At 25.5% G+C, this 16,090-nt stretch overlaps 4 protein-coding genes across 4 annotated transcripts; 2 read left to right on the top strand and 2 right to left on the bottom strand. All coding sequences in view use genetic code 12, as the record gives it.

Annotated features, from left to right (window-relative positions):
* Positions 1-1,052: 1,052 nt before the first annotated feature.
* KGF54_005452 (uncharacterized protein) lies at positions 1,053-2,168 on the bottom strand (the record flags this gene model as incomplete). Its single annotated transcript, XM_051766251.1, has 1 exon — positions 1,053-2,168. One exon carries the CDS (start codon positions 2,166-2,168, stop codon positions 1,053-1,055), a length of 1,116 nt encoding a protein of 371 aa, XP_051617487.1.
* A 1,253-nt stretch (positions 2,169-3,421) lies between these two features.
* Positions 3,422-6,115, top strand: GPH1 (glycogen phosphorylase; the record flags this gene model as incomplete). Its single annotated transcript, XM_051766250.1, has 1 exon — positions 3,422-6,115. One exon carries the CDS (start codon positions 3,422-3,424, stop codon positions 6,113-6,115), a length of 2,694 nt encoding a protein of 897 aa, XP_051617486.1.
* A 5,406-nt stretch (positions 6,116-11,521) lies between these two features.
* On the top strand, positions 11,522-12,268 carry KGF54_005450 (N-terminal protein methyltransferase; the record flags this gene model as incomplete). Its single annotated transcript, XM_051766249.1, has 1 exon — positions 11,522-12,268. One exon carries the CDS (start codon positions 11,522-11,524, stop codon positions 12,266-12,268), a length of 747 nt encoding a protein of 248 aa, XP_051617485.1.
* Positions 12,269-12,387: 119 nt separating this feature from the next.
* On the bottom strand, positions 12,388-14,045 carry KGF54_005449 (MFS transporter; the record flags this gene model as incomplete). The annotated part of the gene is made up of 2 exons (XM_051766248.1): positions 12,388-12,901; positions 12,973-14,045. 2 exons carry the CDS (start codon positions 14,043-14,045, stop codon positions 12,388-12,390), a joined length of 1,587 nt encoding a protein of 528 aa, XP_051617484.1.
* Between the last annotated feature and the right edge of the window lie 2,045 nt (positions 14,046-16,090).

Here is a 16,090-nt window from a genome sequence, read left to right as displayed (position 1 = left end):
GAAGATTAACTAAAAATTCGACTTCAACTTCAAATATCTCTTCCAATCTTTAATTTCAAAATAGTGTGCTAATTTAAATTATATCTGAAATTTATCAAGCTTTGATTGATATCAGAACTTTTGTAACATCGAAATCTGGAAAAAAAGTGGGGAAAATGCTTCCATCCAACAGGCGCAGGGAAAGATGAAAATAATAATCTATGGCAATAACATGACTATCCATGTTTCTGAGATTTTAAACGCTCCAACCTTCTTCTTTTTTTCAATTTGTCTACGGTTTACTTCAAAACTACGTTACACTATTCTTTGAACAAAAGCAAATGTAATTTGTATGAGATTAATTTGCGTAGCATTGTTATCTGCATAGATAAAGCTGTTTAAATGTTCAAAATGCTGGTGTTTCAAAATCGATCTGAGAATACATAATTTTTTTGGTTGTCGCACCTATATTTAGTGTGTTTTTAAAGTCAGCGATATCGAGAGTTATCACCAAATCTTGGAATTACTCCACCACCTTTGAAATATTGAAGATAGCACTCATACAAATTACATTCAAAATTTCAAGTGCTTTTATCTGAATATATAATTTTGAAGTTTCCGACGTTATAGAAAATTGGGAAATTTCTATGGACTTTTTGGACTCTAGGCGACTGGAGAAACTATGGTTTAGGAAAAAAAATCAAATTTCAAAAGAAACTTAAAGTTCACATTAGTAGATACTAGAGCCAAAAGTAAATATAATTTGTACTCCTACAACTCATAACATAACTCTTGGACGTTTATAACTACCATGGTAAAGAGACTGATTGATAATCGGTAAATATAAATTCGATCCTTGATAATAAAAGTGTAGCAATACTTGTTTTCGTAGTTAGAGAATCAATAAGTAAGGATATTGTCTCCTAAATATCTCACTTACATATAATGAAAATCAGTATATTCTAAGTTTAGTGTTCATTAAGTAGTGACTATACAAAGAAATATATACTCGATTGTCAACTCCACTAGTTACCATTAACTTTTATTTCATTTTTCAAAGGTGAAGTATGAATCTATTCTACTCTTTCTTCTTTAACATCAGTTATAGGCTCAACTGAACCAGTTGTGGATGAAGTAGTAGATTCAGGATTTGAAGTGATTTCAGGGGTTGTTAATTTAGTACTATCAACACTTTTTATTTCAAAATCTTCTTCAGTATTTTCCCTAACTTCAATACCTAATTTTTTTAAAATTTTTTCTATGTTATTATGAAATTGTTGTACATTTTTGTCCTCTGATGGTTGTTTTCTTTGACTTAATATCAATAGTCTTAAAATCTTACTTTTATTTGTTATTGATTTTGGAATTTCATCAACCATTTTTTCAAATTCCTTTAAATTCTTTTGTAATAATTTGTAATTTAATTGTTCATCTTCATTTATCAAATAATTATTTAAAAATTCATATTCTAAAGTTTTATATCTATCCAATGCATCATTATAAATTTCCAATATTTCTGAAGAATCAGGTATTGTTGAAAATAATTCTTGTTGTTTCTCTTTTGTTTCATATATATAATTCCCTTCAGATTTATCATATTTATTAAAATCATCAATCCCCCAATCTGAATCATATTCAGCCATTAATTTTCTTTCTTCTTCTTTCTGTTTTTCCAATGCTTCTTTTCTTGGATCCTTTTTGACGGTAACTGGTTTTGTTTTGGTTCTTGGTGGTATTACAACTTTCAATTTTTTTCTAGGTGGTGCTTTTATCTCAATATTATCTTCAAATACATCTTCATCAATTTCAGGTGGTTCACCACTTGATCCATACTTGATAAAAGTTTCCATATCCAAAGGGTTACTTGCTAATTCATATGCTTGTTCTAGTACTTTATCTTTTTTCCTTTTACTTGAAGTTTGAGCAAAATGTATTGCAATATCATCTTTACTTAATGGTTTTAAATCTGCAATTTTCATCCAAAAATAAGTATCATCATTGAAAAATTTTATAGGTAGAACGTTTGAAGTTGATGTTGTTGTTTCTTGTAGATCTCGAGTTTTATGTTTTGGCTTTTTGGATATTATGTTGTCTGGTAAAAATGATTCTGCTAGTACCATTGCTGGCCATGCTGGATACCCTTTCACTTTGGCTAGTACTATGCTACTAGCTGGGAATTTCTCTGACATAATTTGTGACTTGATTGATTGATTATTATATATGTATAGTTTGATTTCTAGAAAAACATTATAGAAGTGAAAAATTATATATTTGTTCGTCGAGACTTGTCAATACGCGACGCGACAATAATTTTGAAATTATATTATGTAAATCATCACAATACCAATTTGTAAACTTATTAACAAAATCGTCAATATTGTAAATTATTGAAAAAGTTCATGACAAAAAGCAATGGTGGAGCTCCAATATGAATTTGCGCTCAATCATATGTTCCGATATATATCATTTTGCAGTTCAACTACGGGTCAATAAAAAGTATTGGATTTAACCATCATTATACTTACAGATATATTTCAAGTAATTTTAGTAATCTTACATATAACTATTATAGTAATAATTCCAATTCTAAATAATGTAAGAGATTTAGTCTTATCCGAAATTAAACCACGTTTGATATATGTAAACCATATATCTTAATATAGATTTTGCTATGGAGATAACTTCATAAGTTTAATTTTAAATCAGCCAAGCTAATAGATAAGAACTCCGTTATCTCTAAAAGTCAAAATTAAAAAATATTTGATCAATTAAAATTATTGAAATGGTTATATAATTTGTTGAGAGAATCGAATGATTTTTGTACAGACAAAACGTTCAATAATGCATTGATATTTTTTTTTGGTTGACCACCTAGTTGATTATCGCCTGTTCCAATTAATTAGATTAATTTTGGTCTCTGTATTGCCTATCATAGCAATAAAGTCCAATTGAAGTAGATAGCTTATTTCAATTATAGCCAATCTACTAATAAGCTCCGTCTTATCCTACCCCCTTAACTCAATATTAAATTTTATTTATTTTGTGTTATCGAATAAATACTTAAATTTATTTAATATTTAATATTTAATTAAATCTCTTTGATAGTTATTATAATTTACTATAAAAAATAAGGGTGAATCTTACAAAAATTTTCACCAATCTCAATTCATCTTTTAATTTTTCAAGATTTCGATTAATTGTTGGTTGTCAATTTTGCCACTTTTCACTATTATCTATAATTTATTCAATTCTATTAAAAACTTCAATATTAGTAGTGATTATAAAATAAGAGCTACAATTCCAAACTAGTTTACAACAACAGTTTTTGATTATTATTTTAAATTTATAGACATTATACAACAACTCAGTTTTGCCTTTTGCATACTTTATTTAATTCGTTTATCTATTTATATATTCAATTATTTAAACATACAAAATGTCAATGGATTATCTTACTCCCTCGACTTTACCACAACCAAAATTGAAAAGAACAAATACTGGTTTTACTCCAAATCAAATTATTGCTTTAGATGCTGCAATTCCTGAATCTTGCAAAAATACTTGGTTTAAATATTCTCAATTAGATATTTTGGATTCAAATAAAAAGCCAAATCCCGATGATGATGTAAGAGCTATTGTTCATGAATCAGATAAATTCGAAGAAGAATTTGTTAAACATGTTGAAACTTCATTAGGTAGATCAATGTATAATTGTGATGATTTAGCCGCTTATCAAGCTGCTTCAAATACTGTTAGAGATGCATTAATTTTAGATTGGTCAAATACTCAACAAAAGCAAACTATACAAGATGGTAAAAGAGTTTACTATTTATCATTAGAATTTTTAATGGGTAGAGCTATGGATAATGCATTAATTAATTTGAAATGTGAGAACACCACTAGGGCTTCATTAAAAGATTTGGGGTTCAATTTGGAAGATGTATTAGATCAAGAACCTGATGCCGCTTTAGGTAATGGTGGTTTGGGTAGATTAGCTGCATGTTTTGTTGATTCATTATCTTCAAAAAATTATTCGGGTTGGGGTTATGGATTAAATTATCAATATGGTATTTTCAAACAAAAAATTATTGATAGTTATCAAATTGAAACTCCTGATTATTGGTTAAAATATACAAATCCTTGGGCATTGGATAGACATGAGATTCAAATTCCAGTTGATTTTTATGGTTATGTTTATGAAGAAAATGATCCAAATACTGGTAAAACTAAAAAAAATTGGAATGGAGGAGAAAGAGTCTTGGCAGTTGCTGCTGATTATCCAATTCCTGGTTTTAATACTGAAAATACAAATAATTTAAGATTATGGAACGCAAAACCAACAAATGAATTTGATTTTACAAAATTTAATGCTGGTGATTATCAACAATCTGTTGCTTCACAACAAAAAGCAGAAGCTATTACATCAGTATTATATCCAAATGATAATTTTGAAAAAGGTAAAGAATTAAGATTGAAACAACAATATTTTTGGGTAGCTGCTTCATTACATGATATTGTTCGTAGATTTAAAAAGAATCACAAAACAAATTGGAAAAAATTTCCAGATCAAGTTGCAATTCAATTAAATGATACTCATCCAACTTTAGCTATAGTTGAATTACAAAGAATATTAGTTGATTTAGAAGGATTAGATTGGGATGAAGCTTGGTCAATTGTTACTAAAGTATTCGCATATACTAATCATACAGTCATGACTGAAGCTTTGGAGAAATGGCCAGTTGATGTTGTTGGTAAATTATTACCAAGACATTTGGAGATTATTTATGATATCAACTATTTCTTCTTGAAAGAAGTTGAGCATAAATTCCCAAATGATAGAGGATTATTAAGCAGAGTATCGGCAATTGAAGAAGGTAGTCCAAAATCAGTTAGAATGGCATATTTAGCAATTATTGGATCTCATAAAGTCAATGGAGTTGCAGAATTACATTCAGAATTAATTAAAACAACAATTTTCAAAGATTTTGTTAAAGTTTTTGGACCTGATAAATTTACAAATGTTACAAATGGTATTACACCAAGACGTTGGTTAAGACAAGCAAATCCAAAATTATCTGCATTAATTGCTAAAAAATTAAATGATCCAAATTATGATTATTTAACCAACTTGGGTAGGTTGAAAAATTTAGAAAAATACATTAACGATGACAAATTCTTAAAAGAATGGGATGCTATAAAATTTGATAACAAGAAAAGATTAGCGTTGTTAATCAAAGATGAAACTGGTGTAGAAGTTGATCCAACTGTTTTATTTGATGTTCAAGTTAAGAGAATTCATGAATACAAAAGACAACAAATGAATATCTTTGCTGTTATTTATAGATATTTAAGAATTAAAGAGTTATTAGCAGATGGAGTATCAATTGAAGAAATTAAAGAAAAACATTATATTTCAAAATGTTCCATTTTCGGAGGTAAAGCCGCACCAGGTTATTATATGGCTAAAACTATTATACATTTAATTTGTAAAGTTGGAGAAGTTGTCAATAATGATTCAGAAATTGGTAATTTATTAAAAGTTGTATTTATACCAGATTATAATGTTTCAAAAGCAGAAATTATATGTCCTGGATCCGATTTATCAAATCATATTTCAACTGCAGGTACTGAAGCTTCTGGTACATCAAATATGAAATTTGCATTAAATGGTGGATTAATAATTGGTACAGTTGATGGAGCAAATGTTGAAATTACAAGAGAAATAGGTGAAGAAAATATTTTCCTTTTTGGTAATTTAGCAGAATCAGTTGAAGAAATAAGACATAGACATTTTGTAGATGGAGTTAAAATCCCAAAGACCTTAGAAAAAGTCTTTTCAGCTATATACGAAGGACAATTTGGTAATCCAGATGATTTCAAACCATTAATTGATTCCATAAAGTATCATGGAGATTATTATTTAGTAAGTGATGATTTTAATTTATTTTTAGATGCTCACAAAAAGTTGGAAAATGTATTTGGTCATCATGGAGGTGATTCAGAAGATGGTGATCATTTACATAAATGGGTCAAAAAATGTGTTTGGAGTGTTGCTAATATGGGATTTTTTTCAAGTGATCGTTGTATTGATGAATATGCAGAAAATATCTGGAATGTTGAACCTTCAAATTATTAAATTGGTAAATGTTGAGTTCTTTAGTTTTTATATATTTATCAAGTTTTAGATGAGAACATTTTATAAAAGTACAGATAATAAAAAATTTTGAGTTTAAGCCAGAATGTAATTGTTGAAGTCTTAAAAGTCAATTTAAAGATGCTGGTGGTGCACATTTGGGAGTTTTGATAACTGATGGTTCTGACAAATATATACTTCAATAGTTTTTGCAACATATGGAGAAATGATTACATTTTTAATTTTAGTTGACACATTATGGTTGCAAATCCCGAAATTGGGCCGCTACCAATCGATTCATTACGTCAAATCGGCATTCCAAATTTATTTAGGGTTATTTAGGGTCTGAATTTGCATCTATTGAAATACATACTAACGATCCACATACTTAAAGTTGAAGATAGCATTACAAAATAACGAAAATCGCCATCTATAAATTCCCAAGATTTTCCCAAAAAGATTTCAAAATTTATGTCACTTTTTTTTTACTTCTTTTTCACTAACAATAAATTCAACATATTCCCGAACTTCACAACATACAAAAATCTGTTTGTGAGTTCTACTATTATTAATTCAATTCACTTTATTGTTAATTAATTCAATTTTTTTTCAATTACTTATTAATAATGTCCATTTTCAAACACATTTCATTATTCCACCACTCCAAAAAATCAACTAAACCATCATCACCAGAATCATCATCAATTGAAGAATCATCACCAAATTCATCATCAACTGATAATGATTCTACATCATCACAATAATATTCAATTCAAAAAAGAATCATTAATACTAATCAGTTAATTCTACATTATTACAATAATATTCAATCTAAAAAAAATCATTTATACTAATCAGTTGATTCCGATACTAAGGTGTTTGATAAAATTTAAATTATATGGTCTTTGTTGTTGTACCTAATATTTTTATTTACTAAAACACCAAAATCTTACAAAATTATAAAAAATCTATAGGTGAACTCAAATATTAATGTGTTTTGTTGTTGAACATTCTATATTTACTTCACCGCAAAAATTAAATCTCAAAAATATCATTAATACTAATCAGTTGATTCTACATTATCATAAAAATTCAATTCAAAGAAAAAATCATTAATACTGATCAGATGATTCTACATTATCATAATAATATTCAATCTGAAAAAAATCATTAATATTAATCAGTTGATTCAATATATAATTCATTTGATGCAGAAATATCTGTATCAAAGTGTTTGATAAAATTTAAATTATGTGGTCTTTGTTGTTGTACCTAATAATTTTATTTACTGAAACACCAAAATTTTACAAAATTATCAAAAATCTAAAGGTGAATTTAAATATCAATGTGTTTTGTTGTTGAGCATTCTTATTTACTTCACCACAAAAATTGAATCTTAAAATTATCATTAATACTAATCAGTTGATTCTACATTATCACAAAAATATTCAAAATCAAAAAAAAATCATTAATACTAATCAGTTGATTCTACATTATCATAAAAATATTCAATTCAAAAAAAAATCATAATCCTCATTAGTTGATTCCGATACTAAGGTGTTCGATAAAATTTAAATTTTATGGTCTTTGTTGTTGTACCTAATATTTTTATTTACTAAAACACCAAAATCTTACAAAATTATAAAAAATCTATAGGTGAATTTAAATATTAATGTGTTTTGTTGTTGAACATTCTTATTTACTTCACCACAAAAATCAAATCTTAAAAAAATTATTAATACTAATCAGTTGATTCTACATTATCACAAAAATATTCAAAATCAACTAAAAATCATTAATACTAATCAGTTGATTCTACATTATCATAAAAATATTCAATTCAAAAAAAAATCATAATCCTCATTAGTTGATTCCGATACTAAGGTGTTTGATAAAATTTAAATTTTATGGTCTTTGTTGTTGTACCTAATATTTTTATTTACTAAAACACCAAAATCTTACAAAATTATAAAAAATCTATAGGTGAATTTAAATATTAATGTGTTTTGTTGTTGAACATTCTTTATTTACTTCACCACAAAAATTAAATCTTAAAAATATCATTAATACTAATCAGTTGATTCTACATTATCATAAAAATTCAATTCAAAGAAAAAATCATTAATACTGATCAGATGATTCTACATTATCATAATAATATTCAATCTGAAAAAAATCATTAATATTAATCAGTTGATTCAATATATAATTCATTTGATGCAGAAATATCTGTATCAAAGTGTTTGATAAAATTTAAATTATGTGGTCTTTGTTGTTGTACCTAATAATTTTATTTACTGAAACACCAAAATTTTACAAAATTATCAAAAATCTAAAGGTGAATTTAAATATCAATGTGTTTTGTTGTTGAACATTCTTATTTACTTCACCACAAAAATTGAATCTTAAAATTATCATTAATACTAATCAGTTGATTCTACATTATCACAAAAATATTCAATATCAACTAAAAATCATTAATACTAATCAGTTGATTCTACATTATCATAAAAATATTCAATTCAAAAAAAAATCATAATCCTCATTAGTTGATTCCGATACTAAGGTGTTCGATAAAATTTAAATTTTATGGTCTTTGTTGTTGTACCTAATATTTTTATTTACTAAAACACCAAAATCTTACAAAATTATAAAAAATCTATAGGTGAATTCAAATATTAATGTGTTTTGTTGTTGAACATTCTTTATTTACTTCACCGCAAAAATTAAATCTCAAAAATATCATTAATACTAATCAGTTGATTCTACATTATCATAAAAATTCAATTCAAAAAAAAAATCATAATCCTCATTAGTTGATTCCGATACTAAGGTGTTTGATAAAATTTAAATTTTATGGTCTTTGTTGTTGTACCTAATATTTTTATTTACTAAAACACCAAAATCTTACAAAATTATAAAAAATCTATAGGTGAATTCAAATATTAATGTGTTTTGTTGTTGAACATTCTTTATTTACTTCACCGCAAAAATTAAATCTCAAAAATATCATTAATACTAATCAGTTGATTCTACATTATCATAAAAATTCAATTCAAAAAAAAAATCATTAATACTGATCAGATGATTCTACATTATCATAATAATATTCAATCTGAAAAAAATCATTAATATTAATCAGTTGATTCAATATATAATTCATTTGATGCAGAAATATCTGTATCAAAGTGTTTGATAAAATTTAAATTATGTGGTCTTTGTTGTTGTACCTAATAATTTTATTTACTGAAACACCGAAATTTTACAAAATTATCAAAAATCTAAAAGTGACTTTAAATATTAATGTGTTTTGTTGTTGAACATTCTTATTTACTTCACCACAAAAATCAAATCTTAAAAAAATCATTAATACTAATCAGTTGATTCTACATTATCACAAAAATATTCAAAATCAACTAAAAATCATTAATACTAATCAGTTGATTCTACATTATCATAAAAATATTCAATTCAAAAAAAAAGCATAATCCTCATTAGTTGATTCCGATACTAAGGTGTTCGATAAAATTTAAATTATATGGTCTTTGTTGTTGTACCTAATATTTTTATTTACTAAAACACCAAAATTTTACAAAATTATAAAACATCTAAAAGTGACTAAATATTAATGTGTTTTGTTGTTTAACATTCTTTATTTACTTCACCACAAAATTTAAATCTTAAAAATATCATTAATACTAATCAGTTGATTCTACATTATCATAAAAATTCAATTCAAAGAAAAAATCATTAATACTGATCAGATGATTCTACATTATCATAATAATATTCAATCTGAAAAAAATCATTAATATTAATCAGTTGATTCAATATATAATTCATTTGATGCAGAAATATCTGTATCAAAGTGTTTGATAAAATTTAAATTATGTGGTCTTTGTTGTTGTACCTAATAATTTTATTTACTGAAACACCAAAATTTTACAAAATTATCAAAAATCTAAAGGTGAATTTAAATATCAATGTGTTTTGTTGTTGAACATTCTTATTTACTTCACCACAAAAATTGAATCTTAAAATTATCATTAATACTAATCAGTTGATTCTACATTATCACAAAAATATTCAATCTAAAAAAGAATCATTAATACTAATCAGTTGATTCTACATTATCCTAAAAGTATTCAATTCAAAAAAATATCAATAAAACTAATCAGTTGATTCTACGTTATCACAAAAATATTCAGTTCAAAAAAGAATCATTAATACTAATCCGTTGATTCTACATTATCATAAAAATATTCAATTCAAAAAAAATATCATTAAAACTAATCAGATGATTCTACGTTATCATAAAAATTTAATTCAAAAAAAAATCATTAATACTAATCCGTTGATTCTACATTATCATAAAAATATTCAATTCAAAAAAATATCATTAAAACTAATCAGTTGATTCTATATTATCACAAGAATATTCAAAATCGACTAAAAATTTCAATTGACTTCTTTTTTTGCTTTCAAAGTTAAATCATCATTATTGCAATTCAAATTACAAGATAAAAAATTAATATCAACAAATTAATTTTCCCAATCTACCACAACAAATCATAAATATATTAAATTCAACAATTCCAATTGGACTGGCCCCTCAATTAGTACAATTTTAATGTATTCACAAAAATCATAATTTCAAATCACCAAAAATTATTTGTTTAATTCAATAATGTACAAAAAAAAAAATTGTTTTATAACCAAATATTGCTAATTTATATTAAAGTAAAATATAATTCCAATTCCTTTCAACCGTATCCTGTAGTATTTATCTCTCTCTCTATTCTCTAATAATAAAACCTTTATTTATAACATGTTCATTTAGTTTAAAATATAATAATATGAAAACATGTGTTTCATATTTTCCTTTCAATAAGCCTAAGTAGTGACGATAGGGAAAAGTTGATTTGCATAATTTTATCTAAATTTCATTCAGCTTTTGAAACCTAGTAATTACAAAATTTGTTTCAACTGACCACATAATCCTTGATCTTAACTTGATTCATTACTCAGAGGACATATATGATCCAATTGACTTTTAAAATATGAAAGAACAAAGTCTATATTCTCTCAACTTTTAAGGTCAAAGTCAATCAGTACTGCAGTAAGGATGCAAAAAAGGTAGATAGATTGATTGTCGTGAATTTAGACTTAGTGTCAAATTTGTAAATGTTCTGTCAAAAACTTTTGCTGCTTTGGCTTAGATTATTATGTAACTGCTTGTTCTGTATGTATGGGATAGAATTGTAAATTTTACATATTATTATTAACACTAAATCAATTACAACACTCATCTGAAACACTTTATAAGAAAAAAGGGTCCACTACAATTTTTGAATCTACAAATTATCACTTTCGTTAAACCATCACATCTTGTACATATAAACTAAAACAATGCCAATAAAACAACAACAACCAGAAAATTTAGAAATTGAAATAGATACAACTAATCCAATACCAGATTCACAAATAAATTACCAGGATGCAATACAATATTGGTCATCAGTTCCAGCATCAGTTAATGGAGTTCTTGGTGGGTATGGAGAACAAACATCTGTTCCAAAATCAGATATAATTGGATCACAAACTTTTTTACGAAAATTATCTAGTCGAATGATACCACCAGAAAATCAATTAAAATTAACTATAGATATGGGTGCAGGTATTGGACGTATAACTAGAGATTTATTATGGAAAGTTTCAGATACTGTTGATTTATTAGAACCTGTAGTACCATTTGTTGAACAAATGCCAAATGAATTACGTATGGTTGAAAAACAAGGTAAATTAGGTGAAATTTTTCCTATAGGTATGCAAGATTGGGAACCAAGTAAAAAATATTGGTTAGTTTGGTGTCAATGGTGTGTTGGACAATTACCTGATGAAGAATTGATAAAATTTTGGATTAAATGTAGACTAGCTTTATGTGAAAATGGTACTTTGATTGTAAAAGAAAATATTGCTCCTATACAAGATATTTTTGATGATACTGATAGTTCAGTTACCAGAACTGATTCAAAGTTTAGGGAATTATTCATAAAAGCTGGGTTTAAATTGATTGCTAGTGATGTACAAAAAGGGTTACCTAAGGAATTGTTTCCTGTTAGAATGTATTGTCTAAAAGCTGCACCAATAAATTAAAATACTAACATCATAATTACTCATCGACCACAACAATGTATTATCAAAGTCGTCAATTTTAAATTGTAAGTTCTACAAAAGTGGTATTCAAATTAATTGTCTATTCAAAAAAAATTGTCCTAAACTACCCTATATTTACTTGGTTCATAAGGCAATAACAAAGCTAAAAAGCCAATAACTCCAACAAAAGCACCACAAATCCAAATTGGTACAGAACTTGCAGTATTTGAATAATAAGCAATTAACGGAACAATAACAGTTGCAACTCTTGTACTTGCAATTGCTAAAGCATTACCAGTACCTCTTGCATGACTTGGAAATACTTCTGGTGTATATGCATATAATACTGCATAATATATATATATAGTTGCAAATGATAATGAACTTAATGCAACATTTTGAGCTCTATTTTTAACTTGTGTATAACCAAACAAGAAAGCCATTGCTGATATTCCTCCAATACATAAAACACCTCTTCTACCTAATATGGGAAAAAAATATAATAATCCACCAGCCATTAATGGACCTGCCATTGATACAGTGTTTGAAATCAAACTATCTCTATATACTCCCTTTGTATCTGATGCTGAAATGTTTGAACCTCTGGTTGCTAAATATTGAGGTAAGAAAGAACTAAAAAAAGTATGTTAGTAAAATAATCAGACTTAAAACATTTGTAAATTTTCTTTTTGATTCACACATACCTGAATAATGGATAACTTATACCTAATAAAAACCAAGATAAAAATATTAAACTTGTTGATCTTGCCATTTTTGCAGAACTAAATAAAATTGAAATATGATGTTTTACTAAATTAAATAATTCTCTAAAATCAATATGTTTTCTATAATCATCATTAATTTTAATACTACCTAAATTTTCTAAGTCTTCCAAAGTTAATGAACAAGTTCTACCATATTTATTAGCAATATCATGTAAAATTTCAATAGCTTCAGCATCTCTATTATTTGAAACTAAAAATTTGGGAGTTTCTTTTAGGTTAATAACAGTTAATCTTAATAATGACATAAATAATACAATTGATCCATTAGTATAATAAACATATCTCCAACCTTTATTAATATGTGATGGACAATAATCAGCACTTTCACAAGAATTACCAGGTAAAAAAGCATAAGCTAAAGCAACTGCAATAACTTGTCCTATCCCCCAAAAAAATGCAAAAAATGTTAATAACCATTGATTTTTATGTGGTAAATATTCTAAAAATACACAAGTATCTAATACTAAATTCCCACCTGCAGCAAAACAACTTAAAAATACAAATATACAATAACTTGCCATTGATGACATAGTGCCTGTTATTATAGTAAATAATCCACTTAATAATAAACTAATATTAAAAGCTAATTTTCTACCAATTAAATCAGCAGAAAATCCCCAAAATACTGCACCAAATAATAATCCAGCAGCTAATAATTCATTTGATACTGGGAATTTATAACCAAATTGATAATTTATAAATGTACGAACTGAAGATTCTAAATAAGTTAATTGAGTATCTGTCCAATATCCCATCCCATTTAAAAAAAATAATTTTAAATGATAAGGAGTAAAACCAATTTCATCAATTGCATCATTTATTAATTTCATTTTTTTATGTAATACTTCATCTTTTAAACTATATAATTCTTCATCTTTTAAAGTATTTTCTCCTGAAGTTGAAATATTATCTGATGATTGAATTTCATGTTCTAATGATGGTGTAGCTGATAAATCATGTGGAACTTGTGATTTTTTTTCAATATCTGACATGATGATGGTGTTTTCAATCTAATAAAACCTTGGATTTATTATCGTAATTGTCTTTGTTTTGTTATAATTTCTTTTAATTATGTTTAATGCTGCAAAATTTGAAACACGTCAAAATTAGAAAAAAATAAATAAATAAATAAATAAATAAAGCCTCGTAAAATGTGATATTTGGTTTCTCAAAGATTGACTATACAAAATCTCTTGTTGAAGTAAAAATGAATGAATGAAAGTAATAAAGTTTTAAACTTTTAACAAGAAGAAATATAAAATATTAGAATTGGAGAATTTCATAGTTATATAAATCAAGAGATAACGTGGAGATAATGAAAATTTTTTTCAAGACTATTAAGATCAAATTATAATCTATCAAAATTAAAAGTTTAAAAAATCTATCAATCAAATAAATTATTTTGTGTGACTTCATACCTAAAATTAACAATGTATATATGTATATATATCTATTAACTACTTGAATATAACTATAAACGTATTATTACTTATTTAGGGCAAAATTCCACATTTTTTTCTTTATATTTTAATATTAGTACTAAAAATAGATTCTATATTTCAAATTCTCTTCTACCACTAATTATCTTATCTGGCTTATCTATTAATTAATCCCCTACGCTACAAATTTAAAATAGGTTTTATTACAAATTCTATACATTTAATAATTGTTAAGATTCTCAGAACAATTTTATTATAATTGGCTGATGATATAAATTAATAAAATAAATTAAGTTAATAGATACGAAAATACACAATATATTAATTTTGTACAATTAAATTGAATACTATATTAAATGCATAACTTACTATTATTTGATGTACGTAATTAATTTTTAAAAATAAGGTCCACGTTTTAACTTCCATTTTGTAACTAATTATACTTTACTTTTACTAGTATAATCATAATTAACTAATTGAATTAACTAATTGATATACAAGTCAATTCATTTAGGCTAAATCATTTAGTTTAATCAATTTTTATATGCAATGATTAAGTATGTAAAAAAAAATCTACTAGAGAAAATAATTACCAATTTATAATTATTATTTTTGTTGAGGAGAAAATTTTAATCAAATTTGTTTAACTGTCATGTGAATATTAACTATTTTCGATCCTTAAATTCTTCAACTTTATAGATATACTTTTAAATTTTTGACATTTTTTCAATCAAAACCCAATTGATAGAGTCAAATTAATTCAGAATACAATTAAGTAAGATACAAGAATAACTTAAGTTTATATAAAATTTTATTGTCAAACCTTGATGGAAGAAGAGCTCAGAAGTCACCATCCTTAATTATGTGCATATTCGATAGAAGATATCCGTATATTACTTTTTTATAATTATAAACAAGTTGGGGGGTTATAAAATATTTTTATCCGTCTCGCTAAAGTTTTTTCCGAAATTTATAAATGTAGTTTCAGCTGTGTAGTTAAATAAATCATAAGAGATTATTTAGTTATATCGAACTTTTATGTACTTTATAATATATTGTAAATAATGTAGTATTATCTATTTAGTTGATAGTTGAATGATTAGTGATTGAATATCACCAAATATCTTATTTAAAATCTAATACTTAAATTGCTAGAATCACGTGTCTCTTAAATAATATAAATGTCAGAACTGAAATACGACAAAAACTATATTACTGATATTTTAGAATCACTTAATTTTGTTCATTTTTAATTTATTCTATTGATCCTTTTTAATTGTATTCTCCAAATTTTTATGGCTAATCGAATTCTTAAGTAAATGTATAACTTAAATGAATACGTATAAAATACACTGGCACATTTTTTTTAAGTCAATACTCATTACACAAATTTGTATGCGGCAAAACTACTTTTGTGTCACATATATTACAGACTTCTCATTAAAGTTCATTAAAAGACCAACCAACTTTACAAATTATCGAAATTTAAATTCAAAAATAAATAAAACTATTGTACACAAATTATAAATGAATAAATAAATAATCAAAAAAAAACTTCTTAAATGCAAAAGTCTATAAAGTCAAATGAAAAAAATGCA

This window comes from Candida jiufengensis, assembly GCF_024610255.1.
Source record: "Candida jiufengensis strain CBS 10846 chromosome Unknown scaffold11, whole genome shotgun sequence".
Classification (NCBI taxonomy): domain Eukaryota; kingdom Fungi; phylum Ascomycota; class Pichiomycetes; order Serinales; family Debaryomycetaceae; genus Lodderomyces; species Lodderomyces jiufengensis.
This window is presented reverse-complemented; position numbering and strand designations above follow the sequence as displayed.